Source organism: Clarias gariepinus, chromosome 9 (genome assembly GCF_024256425.1).
Source record: "Clarias gariepinus isolate MV-2021 ecotype Netherlands chromosome 9, CGAR_prim_01v2, whole genome shotgun sequence".
Taxonomy (NCBI): domain Eukaryota; kingdom Metazoa; phylum Chordata; class Actinopteri; order Siluriformes; family Clariidae; genus Clarias; species Clarias gariepinus.
Genome location: NC_071108.1, coordinates 24,300,441 through 24,324,358, shown reverse-complemented (window position 1 = coordinate 24,324,358; position 23,918 = coordinate 24,300,441). Strand labels below are relative to the sequence as shown.

At 37.2% G+C, this 23,918-nt stretch overlaps 1 protein-coding gene across 1 annotated transcript in view; it reads right to left on the bottom strand.

Moving 5' to 3' along the window:
- LOC128529997 (guanine nucleotide-binding protein G(s) subunit alpha-like) overlaps positions 1-22,908 on the bottom strand; it is a 31,408-nt gene extending 8,500 nt beyond the window's left edge. The window contains exons 1-5 of the mRNA XM_053503669.1: positions 21,283-22,908; positions 7,775-7,847; positions 5,817-5,871; positions 5,454-5,573; positions 1,380-1,477 (exon numbers count right to left, since the gene is read on the bottom strand). Of these exons, the coding sequence (XP_053359644.1) occupies positions 1,380-1,477; positions 5,454-5,573; positions 5,817-5,871; positions 7,775-7,847; positions 21,283-21,430 (494 nt within the window). The 5' untranslated portion in view covers positions 21,431-22,908. The remainder of the gene's footprint in view (positions 1-1,379; positions 1,478-5,453; positions 5,574-5,816; positions 5,872-7,774; positions 7,848-21,282) is intronic.
- Between the last annotated feature and the right edge of the window lie 1,010 nt (positions 22,909-23,918).

The window sequence follows — 23,918 nt, the reverse complement described above, 5'->3', positions numbered from 1 at the left end:
TAGAAATTTAATTTGTAAAAAATATAAACTTGTACAAAAAAACTAAACTAATAAACCATTAAAAAGCATCAAGGTAAAATAATTATAACACTACTTAAAGTAAACAGTGTAATGAGTAATAAATGAAAAATTAAAGTAACTTTTTTTTTTAAACATGATTTGCTTTTGCAGTATTTATTTTGGATTAAACCGTTGCTACTCTGCAATCCATTCTTTTTTGACAGAGCAATACTTCAATTGAGGAGGCACCTTGAGGATGTCTCCTCAACCTCAAGTTAAAGTGAAAGGGGTTATACAGTAAAATCATTAGCCTCAGATTAAATTAACACAGACATTAATTTTTAAATCTGAAACACTGACGAATCAGTTTCCTGTGTGAGAAAGGAAATATACATCACATAGACAAGATAGCTGTGTAGCTCGTTAATAAAACAAATCATGGGGCATCTGGGTTCTCGCTTTGTCTGCTCAAGTCGGAAATGATGCAAATCTGGCTGGGATAAGCGCAGATTGCGGGAGGCGATTATTTGGTTAATAAAGCTGTGATTTTTCACCATACGCCTGCTATAACAAAAACATTAAGTTTATGATTATTTAAAAAATTGTGTTAAAAAGAAAATTCTAATTAAACTAATCAAGAGAGAATCGCTCAGTACTAGTCTCGGACTGTATTTGTTAAGATCACAACACCCACCTACCGGTACCGTCTGTACTGAGGTACGTTGTGGTATGAATACGACTACTGTTACACCAGCAATAGATTCATATAGAGACTCTTATTATTATTCAATATCATTCTGTTCCCTCCCATATTCTTTTAATTACACTATTTGTGATAAGTTTGACTCCACTTTGCTATTATAATATTCTCCACTCTTCCACTAGATTTTAAAACAAGGCACTGCAGATTTGCCCATTAGTGAGGTCTGGCCTAGGGTGTATTAGTGTGCAGTGGGCTTGAGGTCAGAATGATGTGCATACCACCTGAGCGCGTCCAAATCTCACTTCCTGGCAAAACATGTCTTTGATGAGGTTTGTATTGTTAACAGAAGAACCGTGTCATACACAGACGGACAGGGCCACATTTGATTCCAGTGAAATTAATGCATAACATTGCAACAGAAGACATCCTGTACAACGGTGCATGTCGAACATAGCAGCAACAGTTTGTGAAGGGTATGATGGTCAGATCTCCACATACTTTTGCCAATAAATGTTAGGCAGTAAGTACATTTGGCAGAAGATGTTGATTCTATTTGCTTCCATATCGCACCATATTAGACATGCCATGATGTTATGTTGAAAGTAAAGGGGATACAATACAAAACAATACATTACAATACCCCAATTACAGTCTGCGTTTCTCTATAGATACTCACTACTGTGCACAGTCGATCAGCTGATACTCATTGGAGCGCTCATAACAGGCCTTCACTCCATCATCCTGCCACAGCTTTTTTGTATGCTCATAAAACTCCTAAAAAGACATAACGGAACATGGCCATTGTTAAACATAAAAACACGTACAGACTTAAAAGCAATACAAATAAATAAAATAAGTTTATGTTTAGTCATTTTATTAGTGTCCAGGAATGTGCATTCATTATTAATTATAAGCAGCTATTTTTCCAAAACATTATACAGGGAGGAAAAAAACATGCAACATTTGCTTGGCTGAACTAAAGTGCTCACTCTCAGCTAAAACACGCCTGGACCCCTGATTATGTGTCACGAGACACAGGGCTCTGTCTCATGTGAGGCCATCACATGCCCTTTTACACTGATCCCAGCTTACTTTGCCCTCTGGACACAGGCCACAATTTAGTTCCTTTAGTTTCCTAATTGGAAAGTATTTTATTAGAAAATTTGTAGGAATTACTTACATTTATCACTCTTAAGAAAAATAAACTTTAGGTATTAAACATGTCTTACATTCTCAAAGTGATAAAGAAATGTATCAAAGACTCTGGGTGTGTTATTCATAATCATTCATCCATTTTATTCTGTCAACAAAACTGCACAATCTGAACAGAACACTTCAGTTTTCTTTTATATTTCTCCCCTTCTTCCTATCTCTCTCCCCATATGTGTTCATTGGTATGTATAATAAAAAAAATATATATATACATCAATTCATAAAATGACAGTATAACCCTTTTGTTTATTCCTTAATGGTATTTTCCAGTTTAAAATCGTAGTCAGAAGATCATCTGATGTATTTCAAAATTTTAACACCTGACGTATTTATTGAAATTTAAGGTCCTAGCTAAGAGTCGTGGACTAAAAGTGATTTAGGAAACGTCTTAGAGCAACTCGGAGTAAGGAAAGTACAAAAACCTTTATCTTAGTGAAAAGGTGTGGTTGACCCCATTGCTAAAGATGACGCAGCAATTCAAGGACTGTGATTGGTTAATTAAAAAAAAAAACTAAAAAAAAAAACAAACAAAAAATGTAAAGGTCTTAAAGTACACTCTTTGTAAAAAAAAAAAAAAAAAAAAAAATTGAATAGACAGTGAAATCATAATGTTTGTATATAAAGAAATTGTATAAATCATGACTACAGGCTACTTTATGCAAAGTTTCTAAAGTTAAATAAAACAGCCAAATGTTGAAAATGTGTCTCCTTTGAAGCAACAAATTTTCAAGCAGTAGTTACTATATTTAAGGTCTTACATTTATTATACTGACTACTACGTGTAATCCATCTAAGACTGATGGGAGCAAAATGGCCGACCTTTTACCAATTTAAATAGACTGCACTGCAATCATGCAAGTTGCACTTTTGGATGGTATGTAGCCAACAATTCAAGTGAGGAAAGGATTTAAAAAAACAAGAAAACCAAATTGGACAGAAGAGCAGTGTTTACTTTAGTGTTTGGAGAATATTTCTTCTTTCCGCCATTTTGTCCTCTGCTAGAGAACCACTAAAGCCTCTTAAAAGTCCTCCTCTCTACTCTTAATTTAATAAAACTGCTTTTAGGTTTAAGATGTTTTGTGAATCAATTTTATCCTTACTAAGATTTAGTCCTTAATTTAAAAGGAAATTCTAAGAAAGTGTCATAATTTTAAGAATTTTGTTAGAATTTCATCACTAGCAGCAACTTTTAGGCTTAAAAGACTTTGTAAATACAGGCCCCTATATTTCAAGATTTTGGTTTATTAATTTAACAAGAAAATGTACTCCACCACATGCACTTCTGGTGTTGTGAAGGTCTTTAAATCTAACCAACGATCTGGTAAATATAACATAAGCTGAACAAAAAACACTTTGGTGCCATTTTCATAATGATGAATGTGTGTAACAGTCACATTTGCATTATTTTTGCTTGCATTAGCTTGCTTAAAAAAAGCAATGGAATCACTGCAGTGAACTTATGGCTGGGCGATAAAACGATAACGATATGTATTGCGATAGACACGTGATCGATATCAATAAAAAATGTGTTTGATAAAACATTCGATAATTTTTATTCTTTGTTGGAAGAAAACAGAGGTCGCGAAGCTAGTTTGGTTGCTGTCATGCGCACTCGCTCCGCGACCGGCACTGGGACCCTGAAGTAGTACGGTCGTGATTCAGGAAGTATAAAAGAAGACAAGATGGCGCTTCACAACGCTCAGTCATTGAGTCTGTCCATACCGTTTCCGATGCTTCGCAGCACAACAGCCCGTTAATTAATGCCCATGCAGTGATGAGTAAGACAAACGAGTCGATGCATGTCCATTCTTTTATTTTCTGTGTTGTCAGGCGATATTACAAACTTCTGGGTGGATTCCGTACTTAAATCAAACCAAAAACTACTAAAAGAAAACAGGTTCAGGCTCTATATTCCAGCTCATCTCACATTTCCGCGTTCACGCACATTGGACTGCATTACCCACAAAGCATTGCCTGCACTGGCCTACAATTTCGTAAACAGCTACCGTAAAATCAACCTCTCTTCCGCGGGTATAATTGTGTTAACTCTTGCTCTCGTCGTGAGAGAGTTCTTACAATGACTCGCGTGGTTATCCTGCCTGTTTGCGCTATTTCCGCGTTTGGATTTACCGTCCACGCTACAAGGGCTAACTGTTAGTCCGGTCCGCTTCCGGTTGCCCGCGACAGTTGCATTAACAAAGGCACTCGCTCTCTGGTAACCTAGCAACGTAGGGAGTGATACACTAACGTCAATCATGTAACAGTATCACGTTTGGTTGCGCCATGTCGTTGTCTCATGCTGGTCTGCTGGATTCCCCTTCAAAAGCAAAATAATGCAAAATGCATTTTCTATTACACTTTATTAAGCATTTCTTACATTTTCTTTCATTTTGCACCTTAAATGTTAAGAGTTAATTGTTAAGTGTTCATTGTGACTTTAGACTTATGTTTACATTTTAATTATTTGAGTTGTTCATGGTTATTGACATTTCTCTCTTAATAACTGAGAGGACTATGATCAGCGGTAGGTTAAGTTTAAAATAAAAATGTTTAAATGTAATATATTTTTCTCCTGGTCCTTATTTTAAATGGGTCATAAAAATATCAATAATTATCGATATCGACTGATATGAAACATTGATATCATAATACAGTTTTCAGCCATATCGCCCAGCCCTAAGTAAACTTATGGGACTTTCCTGCTAAGCATTTGACCCTGGGGACTATGGAAGACTGGAGCACTTCAAGGCCCCCCCGAGTATGTTAATGAGCAAAAAGAGAAGTCAACACCTGTTCATGAACCTCCTCTAAACAAATCCCTTAAGGACTCACTACACACACACACACGCACGCACGCACACGCACGCACACGCACGCACAGAAACTTCCTATAGAGCTGACTAATATAACATTACTAGACACCTAGTTGAGGAAATTAATTTTCCAAATGTCCCATGTGAAGAATTCTAAGAAGTCATCTGGAAGATCTTACTGTGATTGATCCTAAGCTTCCTACTATGCTCAGAACACAGCAGCAATATGATTTAATAGGATTGACTATAGTGGCAATGAGTGACAAAATGCACATCTCAAATAGGACTGTGGATGGTATGTAAAAATAGCAGCTATAATATCTGAGGTTTGCGTATAAATGCTAATAAAAGGTTAGTGACTTGACTAACAGTCTCTATTTATACTTGAATTGAGGACATTGTGTATTAACAGTAAATCCTAGTCATGTCCTTGTAGATATGATTGGTTCGCCTTTAAAAAAAAAAGTTTTGCGTAAACAATTGATAAAATTAAGGGACATGAAATAGAACATCATTGCACAATGAGCTTGGTCTAGTAAACCTGTAACACATATTTATATCATGTATTAGCATTCAAAAAGATACAGTGAATTGTATTTTTGTTGTACTCTCTCATCTCTCTGGTAGGGTTACAGCTTGCTGATATTTTTAGAACCATTTAAGATTTTCTACAGTTTATAATAGAGACTTCAAAGTCATCCTCTGTTAGTCAGTCTAATACTTACAGATGTGAACTCAAAGTTTTTCTGATTAGGTAAATTGGTGATGTATTCAATTCGCCGTTGGTTTTCTGGACAGGCGACCTGGACAGGTGGAGCGAGTGTGCTCATTGCAGCAACTATTGTCTGAAAAACAAGATACAAAAATGAAAATGGTTGCATTTTAATTTAATTTGAAATCCATTGTGCGGATGGAGGGGTGGGGTGAGATTTGGGCTGCTGTCCAAATACCTATGGCGCTAACTGTATTTGCATATATGCAAATTGACAAATTGCTCATACTGGTTTAACAGCATTACATCTATCTTTCCTGCATAAAGCAATCGCTTTCAACATTAACCCATTGAACACATGATTAAGCTTACACACCTCTATGGCCTCTTTTATGTTGTTCTTAATGTCTTGAATTTTCTGTTTCTTTTCTCTGAAATTGAAGAAAAAGACGAGTTAGAGAGATTTCTTTTTATTTACATTAGTCAGACATTGGTCATAAGAGCGAATCAAGACAATTTAGAAATTGTCAAATTGAAAACTCTTAATGTATTGGACTGGAACTAAATTAAATTTAAGGGTCTGGATTTTTACAAACTTTACATTACGAAGTATAAAAAAAAATTCTGTATGCACATGTATGCACTGTGTAATGTCTAAGCAAATTATGCATATGTAATATAAGAACATTTTAAATAGCACAAAATATCAATGTAATGAAAGGAAAAATTGGACCAAGTGACTATTTCATTTTTAAAATGAGCAAAGTTAATTACACTGAGCTAATTACGCTTAATTACAAAGAATTTTCAATCGCTCTGCCAGTCATGGTTAGTTGTTAAGGATGTGTGTTAATAAAGCAAAAAAAAAAAAACGTGCAAAATAAGTTCCATTAAATCTATTTATTAGAAATGGTGTTTGTGAAACTAATAGTTAAACCTTGGATTGCGAGCATAATTTGTCTAGGAAGTGTGCTAAGCAAACTATCCCACAAGAAATGATAGAAACTCAGATGATTTGAGGAAAAAATGTTCATATAACAATAATTAATACAAAATATATACAAAATGAAAAAAAATAAAATAAATTAACCTCTTACACACGGAAACACTGCTCTGTCCATAAACTTCTTTAACAAGGACGCTCTCTAATGACACTTGCTTTTGAATACTTTTGAGGATTTTGCAGAAATGTGATGTTGCATTGTAGGTAAATGGATTCATCTCCCGCACTACAACTGCTTTTAAAACTTTTTCTTTACGAGAACCGTTGTTGCGGTGCAGTAAATAAAGAAGTCACTACACTTAGACACACAAAAAAATGCCTTAGTAAAAAAGTAAAAAGTACATGCGCAACGGATGTTGACTATGAGTGACGCATACGCACCGTGCGAGACTGATGGCACCTAGTAAGTATCTATGCAGTGACAAAGTACATTTTGTAAGTCGCTCTGAATAAGATCATCTACCAAATGCCTAAATGTAAATGACAAGATTACCCACAAACCACGTGACGCTCGACAGACAAAGGGCATGCGTACTACTCGTATGGTAAAACCTTGCTCATTTATCGAGTTTATAAATTTTTTTTGCTTATCTTGCAAAACACCCGCAGGCCAAGTTACTCGCAATCCAAAAGTTCCACTGTATATACTGTATATAAAAGCAATCTCACAATTGAGGCTGTGGTGCTGAACTGAACATCAGCATGGCTGTGATATCTGGGCACAACAGTGTCACAGCTGAGTGTTCAGCACAACAGCACTCCCAATCATGCGAAAGGGCATGAATATAACGAAGTAAATGTGCCCGACTTAATTTGCATGGAATTAAATTGCACACTCAATTTATATATAATGTACACTTTTTATATATAATGTATGACGCCATGTGTTGAATTTTGGAATGAACTAAAATTTGGGTGTGTCACTGAACTGTACGGAAAAAGGTGAGAGATCGCATTTATTAAGTAGACTTCAATTGTACACTTAAAGGTTGTGGATTAAAAATGTATCTGTTGAATTTTGAGATGAACTAATGATTTATTTATTTTTATTTCTAACATTGAGGGTGCACTCAGTACAACATAATGAGGTGCTTTACGTTTTGTTCACTAATTTTAGAGTGATCCAAGATGAGCCAATGTTGAACCAAAACGAAAAGAAACACATTTGTGATTTCAGCATTGCCACTCTTTATTAAAATGATGTGATCACTAACTAAAAAACTACAAGTGCTACTTATTACACAACCATGCACTAAACGGTTAAATAAAATATAAGAAAATAAAACCGAGCCCTAAACACCAACAAAACCTACTGTTCCATGAATACTTACTCAGCATTGAAGCCATTAACATGCAAAATCCGCATCTGTTTCACAATAGTGCTCTTCCCAGACTCTCCTGCACCTGTATTTTGAGAAAGAAAGAGAGAGAGAGAGAGAGAAAATGTGATTTAGAAAAAAATGCTTTAATTAAAATTTCAGCAAGTGATGTAGCCCTTATTTACTTTAAATAAATTATGCTGTATAGACAGGTGTATACTTCAGAGCAAGTAATACAGACATATTTGCCCCTAAATCTACATACAAGTGTCAGTACAAACTGATGGTCTGATAAGGAAAATGCATGCTGCTCGCTTTTAGTTGGCTACCCCCCACCCATTTTGCTGCTTTCCCGCTTGGATGTACAGAGGTGGAAAATGGCGCCATGCTGAAAGCTGAGTTTTAACTTCCGAGGCAGCTCGGATTACTCAGCATTTGGTACAGCAAATCCTGAGAGGCCTAAAAGACCCGTTACTAGAAGGTTTTTATGGACTGCTGGGTTGAAGGGCAAAAACATAAGCACATTTGACCTGGCTATCGATAACAAAACTTTGACTATCTGGCAGAGATGAAATACTTATGGAGGAGGCCACCTGGGTGTTCTGACCTCCGGAGAATGAGGCAGTGGAACTTGGGTCTTCCAGGCCATCTCAGGGCCACAATTATGACTATCCTATTTGCTGAATGTGGGAGGAAGTAGGAGAGGAGAAGTGTGTAGTACAAAGTGGGCCACTGCATTCTCTCAAACAGCCCCAACAGACAAGTGATTGTTAACGTACAGAGAGAAACCAGACTCCTGTCTGAGTAATGCGTGTAGGGAGAATGCTGATAATGTAGCAGACTCAGCTTTGGACAGCATGAGGTGTGGCAAGGGAAAACCAAACGATTCAACCCCAGTACTGGTACATACTACCAGATAACTCCCTATTCTCTGCAATAAACAGTCTCTTATATGATGAGGAGAAAAATCATCCAACCACACCATCAGAAAGGCCTGAAAGAAGAATAGAGGACAAGCTTAGCGCTGCCCCATTCATGTAACTAGTTTAAAAAAGATTTAAAAATAAATACTGAAAAAAATCTCTACTATGCATTTTAAAGATTATGAACACTTTCGTCCACCCCATTTCGAAAAGTTATCATCAAACAGGGGTGCTTCCCATGAAAAGTGTTCATAGACCCTTTAAGCTTTGGTTATGGCTCACATTTACCATGCCACCATCTCAACAACCCAAAGCTGCATTAATTTTGGCAGATCTTGCAATCAAAAAAAAAAAAAAGTCTTCTCTAACACATCCCTTTCTGATACTTTCAATGGTGGCTGATTCTTGTATAAAATATTTCCCTCATGCTCTCAGAACCACGCTCTCAATTTGAAACTGAGGAATCAAGGAAGAAGGAAAAAGAAAAAAAAGAAGGGGGGGGGGGGGAATCCATTGATAACAACACAGTCCCTTCAGTACATTCAGGAAGTCAGTCGAGTCTAGACCTGACCACATGAAGCAACCCTTGATCATAACACTGTCTCCAGAGGTTTGTATGGGTGGGTTGTAGTATATAGGTTGTATATACATTTTTTGTTATGATGCGACTTCAGTTAGCGTCAAGTGATTACTGAATACAGTTGTTCATTATTTGTTTTCTTTAGCATTTTGTCTCGGAACTTGACAGCTTGATACCATCTTTTCAGGCTTTGGGATTCAACTCAAGACATTTCAACAGGCTCAGTAGTTTTCTTTCCTTAATACAGACCAATAATTTTACCCTTCTCGAACACAGTAACAACTTTCTTTTATAACCACAGCACATATCTTCAGACAAGGTTATTTAAGGAAGGAGTCCTTAAGCTTAAAAAACACAAAAAAACATCTAAAAGATTAGTCACTAAAATGATTTTTCAGTCAAAGGTACTCCAACATTATCTAAATCCTATATATATATATATATATATATATATATATATAAACACAAAAGACAACATACTTTAGTTATGAAAATTCAATCATGTAAAGTGACGTGCAACATACTCCACCCCCAATTATTCCACTGCTATTTATATGTCACTTTTTATAGTTTTATTTCTGGTACAAGCTTACGTAAAAAGGGTTAGGTTGTCTAAACGTTCCTCTCTTGTCCTCACTAGTTCATAACAATGAGCAATTTTCATTCCTACCCGAGAGGTTCATTTAAGGTCTTGTACAGTCCTGTGAAAAATTATTTGCAGCTTAATGTTTATTTTTTATTTGTTACATTTAAATGAATTAGATCCTCAAACTAATTTTTATATTCCACAAAAATACCCTAAGTAAATACAAAATTGCAGTTTTTAAATAATTTCATTTATTAAAAGGAGAAAAGAAGGAAAAATAACTTTCACATAGGGCCAGGCAGGTCTGGACAGCTTACTTTCCCCCTTAATAAGTACAATTAACAGTTAAAAACTGCATTTTGTATTTATATTTGTGCAATATTAAAATTTGTCTGATCACAATAATGCAAGTGTGACCAAAAAACAGCACACTATGCTTTTTCATAGCACTGTACATTTACTATATCCATGTACCAAAAACTGCAAACAAAACAGTCCCTTAAAAAACAGGAACAAAATAAGACAAAAAAGAAGATATTTGTAAACGAACTAAAATAAAACAAGTTCTTTTTTCATATGGATTGGTGTGTAAATAATTCTGATATCACCACATTGTCACCTCTGGAATTTATTTTCATATTATTATTGTGTCATAAGCAAATATAACGAGATTGAGAGTGAACTAAATAAGAATGCACGCAACTCCCAGTGAAGAAACATAGTAAATATGTTTTAATAGACTTTCAGGACTCTTCATTTCAGATCTGATTACTGGGAGTCTTAGTGGCCTGTCTCCAGCCCAATGCCACTCTGCAATATACCATCACGACTATAGTTTTGCGAAAGCCAATGCGACGAACTGAATGTCAGCAAATCACAATACTGTCATTAATCATTTTATAGACTTTAATTAAATCCATTGCTTTAAACAAAATATTTAACAGTCTCATTGATGAAGTAGCCCATCTGTCATAAAACACAGATTATGTAACGTAAACTTCATCCTCCCACCCTGATCTGAAGGTTACGAGTCTTGTAAAAGGATAAGAAAAGTGACAGCTTGAATATGTGGCAGCATTTTTTAATGTACTTTTAGTGAGAAATGCCCTGATCGCAAATCTTCGGCAGATTCCGAAGATTTTTGTTTCAAATATCCAACATGCTGCTGACAGTTTTGGCCATTTTCAATTTTCTGATCTAAAAACTATAACTTTTTCTTATATACTAAGCAAAAAAAGAAACGTCCCTTTTTTAGGACTGTGAATTTCAACAATAATGTAAAAATCCAAATAACTTTACAGAGCTTCATTGTAAAGGGTCTAAACAATGTTTTCCATGCATGTTCAATTAACCATAATCAATTAATTAACATGCACCTGTGGAATGGTCGTTAAGACCTTAACAGCTTACAGAAAGTAGGCATTTAAGGTCACAGTTCTAAAAACGCAGGACACTAAAGAGACTTGTCTACCGACTGTGAAAAACACCCAAAGAAAGATGCCCAGGGTCCCTGCTTATCTGCGTGAACGTGCATTAGGGAGGCATATATGCAAATATGCTACAGGGAGGCATGAGGACTGCTGATGTGGCTAGGGCAATAAATTGCCATGTCCGCACTGTGAGACGCCTAAGACAGCGCTACAGGGAGACAGGATGGACAGCTGATCATCCTTGAAGTGGAAGACCATGTGTAACAACACCTGCACAGGATCGGTACATCCGAATATCACACCTGCGTGACAGGTACAGGATGGCCACACCAGATACTGACTGGTACTTTTGATTTTCACCCTCCCTTCATTCAGGGACACATTGTGAAACATTTTTAGTTTATGTCTTATGGTGTTGACTCTTAGTGTTCATACAAATATTTACACATTAAGTTTATGAAAGTAAAAACAGTTGAAAGTCAGAGGACGTTTCTTTTTTTGCTGAGTATATTTTCCCCTCAAACTGAACAAGGTTACAAGATTAACTCACCAAAGCAATCTCAAAAAAAAAAAAAAGGTGTTATAACTGAAAGAGAGTTGATAGCTACCCACTAGAGAGAATGCACGTGATGCTAGCACAATTATTAGAAATTCTGCTAACACACCGGTGGCGAACACAGCTCTATTCAACCAAAGTTTGTATAAACTATGACCTGAAGAGCGGTTTTAAAGGTCAACTATGGGAGCTCTGGGAGCTCTTGCCATCCTGGCAGGAGCTGGCTCTGCCTAAATCCCAGGTAATCCATAAATCGGCGAATGGATGGGGAGAACAGAACCTTACTGTTGGTTATAACATGCCTACTTACCACAGTTACCAGGGGACAGTTAGCTTAGCTTTAACATAGCTAAAAAGCTGGTGTTAATTTATATGCAAATATTAGTTTCCACTTGATTAAACTAATTTAATCGATACCCAAAACATCACTCCGTGTCAACTACTACATTTCTTGTGTTAGGTTAAACTACACCAATAGCAGTTGGCTAAAGTGATACATGGCAAATAGCTATCAGTCTGGTAATTGGCCGCGCCCCTAATTATGCATAATTTTACAGCTTATTTGTAATTGAAGTTACATAATTCACACTTGGTGTCATGGAAAATCTTACTATGGAGGTGGAATTTCTTTTTGCGACAGACAGCAAACATGTTGGTCTGGATGGATTGCCAGCCCTAGGGGACATTAGAGGAACTGCAAATTTTGGCACTTCCCCGTTGGCTTCGCATTTCAGAACCAGAGGTTGCTCCTTGTATTCGACACGACAGTGCAAGTATGTCCCCCTCCCCCATCAGGGAGCACGGCCAATCTGCTTCACAGGCTTAGACAGGATTCCAGCTCAAACTCCGGATGACAGCATAAACTTTTTTCCTGTTGAACCACTTGGGAGTTTGATTTGAATGACTGGTTGATCGCTAGTCACGGCTGGTCAAGCTCAAAAGTGGTCACTTGCCAATTGATCAGTGCTTCTTTACTTTTAGAATCAAAATATTTATACACTGCACTACTTCTTTTTGTCAGCAGCCCACAACAACTTAAAGTAATTGGTTTACTGAAGTTTGTGTGTCCACCAGCAATTGATTTGAACTGATTTGATTGGAGCAATCTGGATCACTCAGGTGTCCTACAACTGCATGGAAAACTGTTGCCAATTGCAACACAAGTTAATCATTTAATCAACCTGAAACATTAGGTGTTTAATATTAATAAGCAGAATACATAGTGCATGTATTCTGCTTATTAATCGAATACATGCATCCATGTTATGATTGTAAGCAATCATAACGCAGAAGGTGGGATTAACCAAAAAAGATAAGGGGCCTAACTTAACCTTAAAGTTGGAGGAAAATGCTACTCATTACTATTTTTATGGCATAGCGCCAGCATATTAAACACTTTGCAGCCAGCAGAACCATTTTGTTAAAGTTATATTCAGATTAAATACTGTGTGCAAGTAACTGTACATCTTAAATCAGAATCCTTGTAAACAAATATGTTAATATTTCTAATTGGAATGATTTCAATCAGATTAAAGAAATATTGCCAATTTAAACATAGCTGCTGATTTTGAGGCTTCTGCATTTCAATTGAGATAATCAGGCAACCAACAACCAAACATAAAAGACCTGGGCATTAACATCAGAGCCTTCACTTGCTTTTACTTTTTTTTATTATTTTTTACACTTAAATTTATAAGCACTAAATTAATTATCATATATTACTCAGTATTCACAACTTGATTTGCTGTCCTGAAATTTGGAGGGGGGGGGTGGGGGGCATTCTATACTTCATGACGGGGGATGTACAGTATATCTGTTGCCGGATGGCACATTGACGGAACCATCCATACTTTAAATTGTGCCATAGAGTGTCAAATCTCTCACAGTACTAAGCAGAGCAAGTTGAATACTTTAATCCGGAGAGAAAGTTCAGCACAATCACCACACAATATTAAAAACAAGACCACACTACAAGACAATAAACATGCCATGTTAATCACCAAGGGCATTTTACTAAATTTAAAGTGCACCAACAGGTTTTACGTTGTCGTTACACCCTGGGTAGGACTGTATGTAGCATTAAAGGAGTTCATGCAAGGCCAGTGTTTCTGACGTGAAGCAGAGGCGGCCGTGGTTCTGGTAAATTAAGAAACATTTCCAGCTTGATGGTATTTAACAGTAGCGAAAGATTTGGACAAGTACATCTGCGTACCAGGAAATTGTATACAGAAATAAAGGAAGTTTTAACTGCATTGTGTTTTCCTGTGCAATTAAAAGTCCCACTTTGACTTGAACACCCCTCATACTAGTGCATAGTAGGAAGTGATTGTGCCCAATATGAAAGCACCCTTAGACATCCTATAACTGAGCTGTGCTTAAACGATAAGAAAGGAGAGGCTCAGAAACAACAGCCTTGTGTGTCTGAGCCTCTCCTTACTTATCATTTGATCTCCTCTTTATCAGGAGCTTAAAATACCAACTAAATTTGCAGTTAGGTATCCAGTTAAAAATTCATCACTGGCCATGAGAAACAACATTACTTTTTAGAAAGCCATTCTTGTATTGAGACTTTAACTTGACAGGACTGGCAGTAACCAATTAAAACACTGTGGAATTTTTTAAAGGTCATGTGGAGTCCACGCCTTGACACCTTAATGCTGGTTCACGAGGAGGACCTACTCAGTATCAGGTTCTACTTTCACATTACAAGCCTGAAGTGACTTAAAACCTGATTTAAATCTGTGACACTATTTTTTTCAGGGCTGTCTGAATCTCATGTTTGCATTTCTTATATTTTATAGCCTATTTTATTGTTCATTGAAAAGATAATTAACGTTTAATTTATGATGCAGAAATGTTCCTTGTTAGTCTACGTAAGCATTGAAAAATTGTTCCCATTGAGTAGGTAGCAGTATGGCAAGCAGGATGGCAACTACCAGGAACAGGAAACACCCGTCACCACCGATACGACGTCATGATACATAGTTGCCAGTTACATTAATATTGTGATTCTATAATTATCACAGTTCTATAAATACCCTGATTTGATCTTACATTTTGACCCAATTGTTACAATTCAAAGACCTTAAACCTTTTTTTTTTTTTTAAATAGATTACCTTAAGTTTTATACCTTAATTTTGATTAGCAGCTTCATAACTGAACTGAATGAGTAATTAAATAAAACCTGTCCCTTTTATCAAATAATGAAAGTATTTAAACTACTATACAAAACACCCAAGTTCAACATTAAACTTAACATTCAAAAAGCAAAATTTTTACTGAGCATCATGTATCTCTTTCACCCACCATAATTACTTCTAAACAACTTAAATAATTTACTCCGAGCACATAGGATGCAAATGTAAGAACAATTTAGAGTGTCCCACCTGTAGGATCAGAAAAAAACTGACAATGTGGCGATACATAAAACAGTACACAAAAGAATCAAGATTTATAAACAAATTGATTTTTCCCCCCATCTCTAGTTAGTGTACAAAGAATCTGTGAAAAGAGGTTATAATATAGGTTGTTTTATAGGGTCGAATTATTAAATTTGTGCTTATTCAAACAGTTTGATGGAGATGTAAGACATAAAACAGACCAGATTTTTACAATTAGGATTTTTTTTTGGTACAGTGGTTCTCTAGTTTAGTTTACAAATGGGGAATAAGTAAAAAATAATCATTAATAATAAAAAAGAAATAAATAAAACAATACCAGCCATATTAGAATTGAACGTCAGTATCAGGCCAGAATTTCACAATCGTACATGCTTATCAGTTATGCAACGTGACAGGCAACTTTATGCCTCTGCGCATGTGTAAAGCGCCGACATCACCCACCACCGTTAGCCTTCGGATTTTATAACATTGCTAGCAAATGCTGCTAAAACAGCTAAAGCCTAACTATTATCTGCTTCTGACCCTCAACAAAGACCGTTGACTAACTGCGCGGGAAAGGACACACCTTGAGGAGACCATGAATAATTAGTGTCTGTGTGTCGCTGTGAGTGAATTCTTATTGCCAGTTCTCCTTAGTGAAGTTTTGTAAAGTAAATCACACAACATACACATGCATTACTGCTGGTCTCTCAGCACTCTCTCTGCTCTTTAAATTTTTTTCTAAGCTGGCAGCAACACAGACACTAATTAGCCAAGTTCTCCTCACGTGTATTTCCTTCCTCACTTATCCAACTCGTGCTTCCTTCACAAAGTGGGACTTGATCATGCCTCCATCACAGTCTCAGTTCCAGATTTTTTTTATATTTCAGATTTACTGTCGCAATTGCCATCTGTCATATTTAGTAATATGTAATTAATTTTATTGCTGCTACTTCGTTTATCATTAATTCTAAACTAATAGCATACACTTAACATGGCAGTTTATGGCTAACAGAAATCAGCCATATAGCCGTACAGCTACCTGGAAATGAACAAGCTTCTGAGTGGCACAACAGAAACACATTTATATGGTGTTACATTATCAAAAAACGCACATACTTAAAGCATCCGATCAGAAGCATCTTCCTTTTGCCTTTTGGAGATTAAGCTGACCGTCAGTTCCAAATTGCCCGTAATGTGTGAATGTTGAACAAAGGTCTTATCACAGTCGTATATGGGAACAAATACAATGGGCACCCTTGGCCTCCATGGTCCCCAGTTGGACTACAGATGGTTCCTTGATGGATGGATAGAAAAGGGTGTGCATATACAGAGGGGCCAAAAAAAACAAAAAACCCACGATAAGTATATGCCTCCCTTCTGACGGTCACCTGATGGCATCAACGATGGTGTATACTGCCATAACTGTTAAAGTGTGTATACACCCCCGCCGCCCACACTTTAAAGTACCAGTTTTTCCCCTATAATACCCCCTGCCATGCCTACTCAACAAGCCATTTTTTTACAAAAATAATACCACCCAATATACTGTGAGAGTCAGAAGCTGCATTAATGTGCAATTCGGTGCAATTTCTCTATAATCCCACACGTGGAATACTCTAAAATAGTTATACATTGGGAGGCAGCACAGTTTGGTACGAGTTTAAGAATTGTCACAAAAACCTAGAAAAAACATATATTTTGAAGCGGTACATTTATTAAATTGTAATCGCAATACAGAATGAATTGGCACATGGGTATTGTATCGTGCGGTCCCTGGTGATTGTCAGATAGTATTTCAAGTGCTGCTCAAAAAACAATGACTAAATAAAAGGCTTGGCCTCTCCAAATCAGCACTACTCTATAGTCCACTCATAGAACAATGCATATTGACCCTTACTGCAGTTTTAAAACCTCCAATGTAGCTATGAAAATCAACAGAACATACAAACTGGCATATCATCAACTACAGTCATGCATAAGACATGGCGTGGCTAAAATAACTAGCCTGGCCTCTCTAAATCAGCACTATTTGAGTGCCATAATGAAAAACTACCAACCAAATGTCTTGCATTATGCAAAAATAAATCACCAAAACTTTTAGCATGTGTACTCAAAACCTCAATCATCCTGTTGTCACTGTGCCTAAAAAAATGTTCTAAGGAAAACACCAAGTACTGATTTTTATGAGAGATCTGTACTAATCACATATCAACTACAATCCGTCATCGCTTGCTGTTAGTCAGGGCAGAACTCAAGATTTCCACCAATAAATCGTGCAACGGAATGTCAAGCAATAATCCTTTAAACTGGATTATCTTGCTTTTATAATTGTTGGAAACCAAATACCCTGTACCTGAATTTGATTAATCAGCCTAAGCAATTGTACAGATATAGTATGGGCCATGGGTAAACATGGATGCGTCACCTGACCAATCAGGATTGATTCTTTCATAAAGCTATGCACTAACACACACACAAACAAACACTGCTCTGTCAGGATTCTTTTCAAAGGTAAAGTGCAGGTTAATTAACATTTTTTTTTTTTTTTTACATTTTGTATGATTTATTTTTATATAAATATGTTCATGGTGTGGAAAGAACCAACAGAGTTTCCATTATTTATTATGGGGAAAATTCGATTTGATATACAAGTCTTTTGATATACAAGCATGCTGCCAGAACAAATTATGCTCCCAATCCAAAGTACTACATAATTTTATTTTTATTCACGGCCATTTACTGACATTCAACTTTATATTAAAAAGAAATCCAGAGCAGGAGCAGTGAAAAGCTGCAAAATTTGAGACTCAATGTCCCATAATCCAGCTATAAACCTAGCTTCACTCGCTTAGAGGGCATCACTAGCTACAAACCTGGCGAGTTAGTAATCTTTTAGATGACAAACACAATGTTTGGAATGAACAGATAAGTTGAGTCTTGGGAAGCTGATGTGTTTAAACTGCGTGCTGAACAGCCTCAAGCACTGTTCCATTTTAAATGCATATGCAACATGGACTAATTTGTTTATATAACATCCTATGAAAATACTCACCCAAGTTTTACCTCTCTGCCTTTAAATTAGATTATAGTAGCATTCCTTTTACATCAGTAAACAATGATAACAGTGGTCTCACACATCCACGAGAAGTCACTAATTCACCAACATTAGTGCCTTAGAATGCTAACATAAAACTTAAGTTTTTCCCCACTTTGTAACTCAAACTAATTGAGGTTAAGAATAATGTAATTGCTAATTCCAACTTTTTACATTGCCATTAGAGCTACTGACAGCCAGTAGTTTGATGGTGGGAAGAAAACTGTAATGCTTTAAAAAGTACAAAAAAAAAAAATTATTAAAATTTTAATTTGGTTTCATTATGATAGAAAACAGACAAGACAATAAAGAACTTATGTACAACTGACGTGCTACTCATTTCAGACTAGGTTTTCCTGTAAACATGCAAATAAACTAGTATTTTTCCAGGTTATCATTTGTACTTAAGTGAATGAAAAAAAAAAATTGTAAAAAGTAAAAGATTTCTACAATCTGCTGTAAAATGATTCTAAATGACCAGTGCACAGCCTTAAATAAGTCAGTTTAGTCCAACAGGCAATGTGCGAAGCATGTGAGGTATTAAAGACTACACCGGTTAACATAGAAGTACACTACCAACAGCATGATCACCTCACCAGTGGCAAGGTCTAGCATGTTCCTTTAAAAAAAACATATACATTATAAATACCAACAGTTCTAGTAAAAAGCACAAGACTTGCTGACATTATATTTGACATCTAAAAGAAACAGAGTGCTTTTTGTTTTCTCGGTTAAAAACTTAAGTTGTCAATATCCCTGAAGCAGCTTGTTTCTTCTGCAATCAGGCAACTTCTCGACATAAAAGCGGGTTTCTATGGTTGACCCGCCCATGATCATGTTACGTTGCCGAGCAGTCAAAGACACAAAAGAGGTCTGACAAAGAGGGGTGTGAAAAGAGAAATGTACGTCATTAGTTGCTTTCCAATTTTGTTATAATTTTTTAGGTGTGACAATGCACAGTTCATGTTAAGAGCGTGATTCTCCTTAAAAGGGTTAATAATCAAAAAAATATATTTTAAAATCACAAAATTATAAATTTTATGATGCATTCTTATTCTCACTAAGCTTCATTACTAGGTCATTCTCACTGCAGAATAAAAAGCACTGATTAATATTTTGGTTATTCCTTTCTCTTCACTGGCCATCCTGACATTCCTGATCTGTGTTACAGTAACACAGCCTGACACAAAAAAAAAGCATGTCATCGTGTCATATGTCTTTATTAAATGAAACGTACACATTATAAAATAATCACTGACAAGATGACTAGTAATGACCTACGAAAAAATGGATAAAACGCTGAATCACAAGCATCCACTGCTAGGCTTTGCTAACTTTTTAGACGCCTTAACCGTGAAATAAAACCCATTTTTGTTGACAGATTTATTGTTGTGACCCAAGTCAGACTATTTAAACATGCCCACAGATTATTATATTATACATTACTAAATCTTAAACTCACAGAACAGAGTTGGATTAAAATTTTGTTTCAAGTTAACGCTAGCCTTTTGAGCTTTGTTTGGGTTAGTGATGTTTTGCGGGGAGAAACATCAATGATAAGAACTGAAAAACATAGTAAACTTGATAACTGTGGGATGAATTTTAAGTGGAACCATGGCTCTGGAAGCACGATCCAACATGAATAATGCCTGAACCAAAATACTGGAGGTTAGTAATGACATTAAGCATGATACTAGAATTTAGAAAAATAATTTTGTAAAAAAAAAATAGAGACACTAACGTTAAACTGTGCAGTAGTACAAGCATACAGGTTTTGTGTGGTAAAATTACCTTCTCCTCACTGCCAAAGATTACCCCAAAAAATTATATTACAAGAAAAATGTAAATATTTTAAAGATTAAATATTATATTACTATGAAAATAAGCCCTAGTCACATGACAGCCATAGTACAAAATGCTTAAACTAAAACAATTTGTTAATAAATTTTAACTTTATATATATGAACTTGTATAGATTTTGGACAAAAATGACAAATTAAACTTATTATAAAAATAAACTGTATAAAAAATATATAAAAATATGAAAACAGATCAAATAATAAGTGAAAACAATGCAGTTAATGTCAGTGTCACATGAACAAGGCTCATTATATTAGGAATATAATACTTGACCATAAACAACCATACCATAAATACATGTGTGTTGTAAAGAAAAATATTAACTGCAACAATTGCGTCTAAATAATTAACGCTAGGCCCTGGTCACTACAACTCAATCAGCCAATCGACACAGATACCGGAAATGACGTTTTACAAAAAACGCGAGTGTTAGATACTTGACAGCAGTGGCTAAGCTGTGTAGAGTTTTCGGCTATTCTGCAAAGTGTCTGAAGAAGTTTTTATTATCCACAAATAACTTGCAAATCCAGTCAAAAAGAAACTGAACGGAGAGAGTGGTGCTGTAAAAGAACACCACACACACAGTGACATACGAGTTAAATAATGGAGGCCTGAATCTGGTTTGGATGATTTGGAGTCGGGCCTAAATGGCGATGAGAGCTCTAGCGCGGACGCGCACACACATTATATATATTATACACACACACACAGCCTGAGTGACTCGCGGCCTGTGGATCCAGCGCTAGTCGCATCTTACCAGTTTAACCAGAACACACCCACATGCCGATGCATGTCGCAGGTTTCCGCTCGGGCTGGCCGCTAACGCTATTCAAATGTCACCACTATGATCACACACACACACACAGCTGTGACACAACGAAGGTGTGACAGCGGCATTCCTGCTCTAAAAGTCACTTTCAAGTGCTAATTTAGCTAGCAACAAACTCTGTCTCGTGCTACAACTTCTGACACGCTAGTATTCAAACAAAAATATGACAAAAAAATAAACCAGGGCAAATTCGCTGCAAAAGGTAAAACAGACGCTCTCGTTTTTTTTCTCTCGAGGCCTTCAAAAACAAACAAGCATTTCCCGTTTTTGAAACTCACCTAAAAGCAGCAGTCTGTGCGTGGCCCTGTAGATCTGTTTGTCTTTCTGAAGCTGTTTCTCGATTTTCTTGTTAGCTTCCCGCTGCGCCTTCTCCTCGTTCCTCTGATCCTCAGTCTTGCTGTTGCCCAAACAGCCCATCTTCCCCATGAAAGAAGGAGGTCCAGGGAAAATGTGACGGCAAATATAAATATATATACACACACACGCGAACAAGCTTACTCTATTTGTGCTCGATCCACGAAATGACTCGAACTGCCGAGGACATGTAGGCTACACATGTTTGAAGTGGTCGCACTGTAACCTATAGCCTACCTCAACCACCATTTCAGCCATGACATTGATGTATGACTAACGAGTTCATTATGCATGTTTTCATAGCTCAGGGTGAAAGGGTAACAGAAGTATGTTATATTTACTATTGTGATAATTTTTAAATTAGAACGATCGGACACAAATGTTCGCTTAAATTCCCCCAAGTTACAAGCTAATGCTTCCGTCCAAGACAGCTAAAGAAGCTTAATATCCATCCATTGATCACTCGAGGCCTCCACCCTCAACTTTCCAACGAAGAGCCGAAGAAAAAAAGACGAGTTCATGTCACGAAACGTATTTACCCAGAGTACTGGCTGAAAAAAACAACTCGTTTCGATTTGCTGGACCACACTGAAACACATACACACGGGTCGTGGTTGATTTGGAGCATTTCAGCACAGCAAGGCCGTCGTTTCCTACTTGTAGCCCCGATCCACGCAGAGCAGCCGTGTAGCCTAGCTAGCAGGCTAGCAAGACCAGCGAAAATTATTTTAGCTACAACTGTCTCTTTTCGCTCTGTTCGTTTCAGGCCCAAAAATAATAATAAAAAAATAAAATAAAATCTCGAAGCAGGTGTGACGTTGTGAAGCAGTCGTAGATCCGTGTATTCGCTTTTGTCTAGAGGAATAATTCAATTTTTCCTCATTTCGCCCGTTTCTGCGATGGCTGCTGCCCCCCTCCCTCCAATCCGAGGGGCCTTCGTTAGTTTAGCTTCTCCTGAGATTCAGCGTACGTCCGTCCTTTCGCTTCGAAGCTCCGCGTAATAGGACAAAAACAAAGCCAGAACAGTTTCGGTCCCAATCCCAGCGCGTTAAAACGGCCAAACGAGAGAAATCTATCGGCTTTTTCCGCACATCTCACGGGTGTTTTCTCCTCGGCGCTGACAGCCTCAGCGTCGGGTTCAGCGTTCCGAGCTGCACCTCTCGCGCACGTGCAGAAGGCCGGTGAGAGTGAACCGCGCGCGCTCACATTCCTCCACGCTTTTTGCGCACGTCCCCCGGCGACCCGCTGGATGTCTGAGCGCGGCCCATACAACGCTCGGATTTTTTTTAAACGTCAATTCTTCGTTCAACCCTTCTGTCTCTGTCCAAAAGCAGGGCAAAGCAATCTTAGCCAGCACTGAAGAGGTGGGGTGGGGCAAATAGGCTCTCACGGAACCCTGGGAACGGAGCAGATCACATGACCCTCCGGAACGTCAGCGGCGCTGAAATCGCGCGGAAAGAGACGAAGAAGAAGCACGAGCGCCCTCTCTGACAAACGAAAGCGCAACACCGAGCGAGAGGCTGCCTTCACACGCTCCCATTTCCCAACGGCTAAGTCGTAATTACGAAAACTGCATTTTGGCACACCTCTCTAGAGACTAGAATGCAAAAGGGGGTGTGGGGGTGTCGGTGTACGCAGCCAACTGTCTCAGTATCTGTGGCTCAAATCGCTCGTTTCTTTTCAGGACGTATAGCGACCTCTGTTGTCGTGCCCTGTCCAGCCTGTTACTTAGTTCCTCTGTGAAACGGAAGTACCCAAAATAAACATACTACAGCCCATTATACAATTTATATCCTACACTCTATACAAACTTATACACAACATTTCTTGTTTAAAATGTATTAAAATGCAGTAAAGTTAAATTGACGTGTTTCATGCTATGTTTTGGTATTATTATAATGACTTCATCGACAGATTAGCAAAGCAAGCTAATTGTACAACCTAATTGCACCAGCACGTGAACAGAGGCATAATCAATCTTTGCTACTTTCTGCACTGTACGGTTTCTTCTATTGTTGCATGTAAACAGTAAACGGGAACTAACTGCAGATAGGAACTTAAGTTGTGAGGAGGAACTGATTAAACGTTTGACTGCAATGTTCGGAGGAATAATTCAAGCCAGTTGTGTGGATTTGTCTAATCATGAACACTGTGGTTTTAATCACTTTTTTGTTTATATTTTAGAAAGCAGAACTAAATTAATCAGAAATACCAGTAATGGCTGGATGAGTGGAAGGTTTCCAGCCATCGCATAATTTGTTTTTGTCGGCTTTAGCTGTGATCATGGCTTCTAATGTGGTGGACAATGCATGTTTAAAAATGATTCCCCATCTTCCCTGAATCACAGTTTTACAATTTAAGTCTTGTGAAACTGTGCCATCAGGGATGATGAAATCCATTCACAGAATAACCTGCTCACTTAGTAAATTCAGGTAGTGTGCTGACTTTTTATTACTTAGTCCTGTGCATCAAAAACAGTGAGTTTAAAATCTGCACGAGTGATGGCCAAAATAAACATATGGACAGTCATGTTAAAAATGTAAAACCTCCTAAATTAATT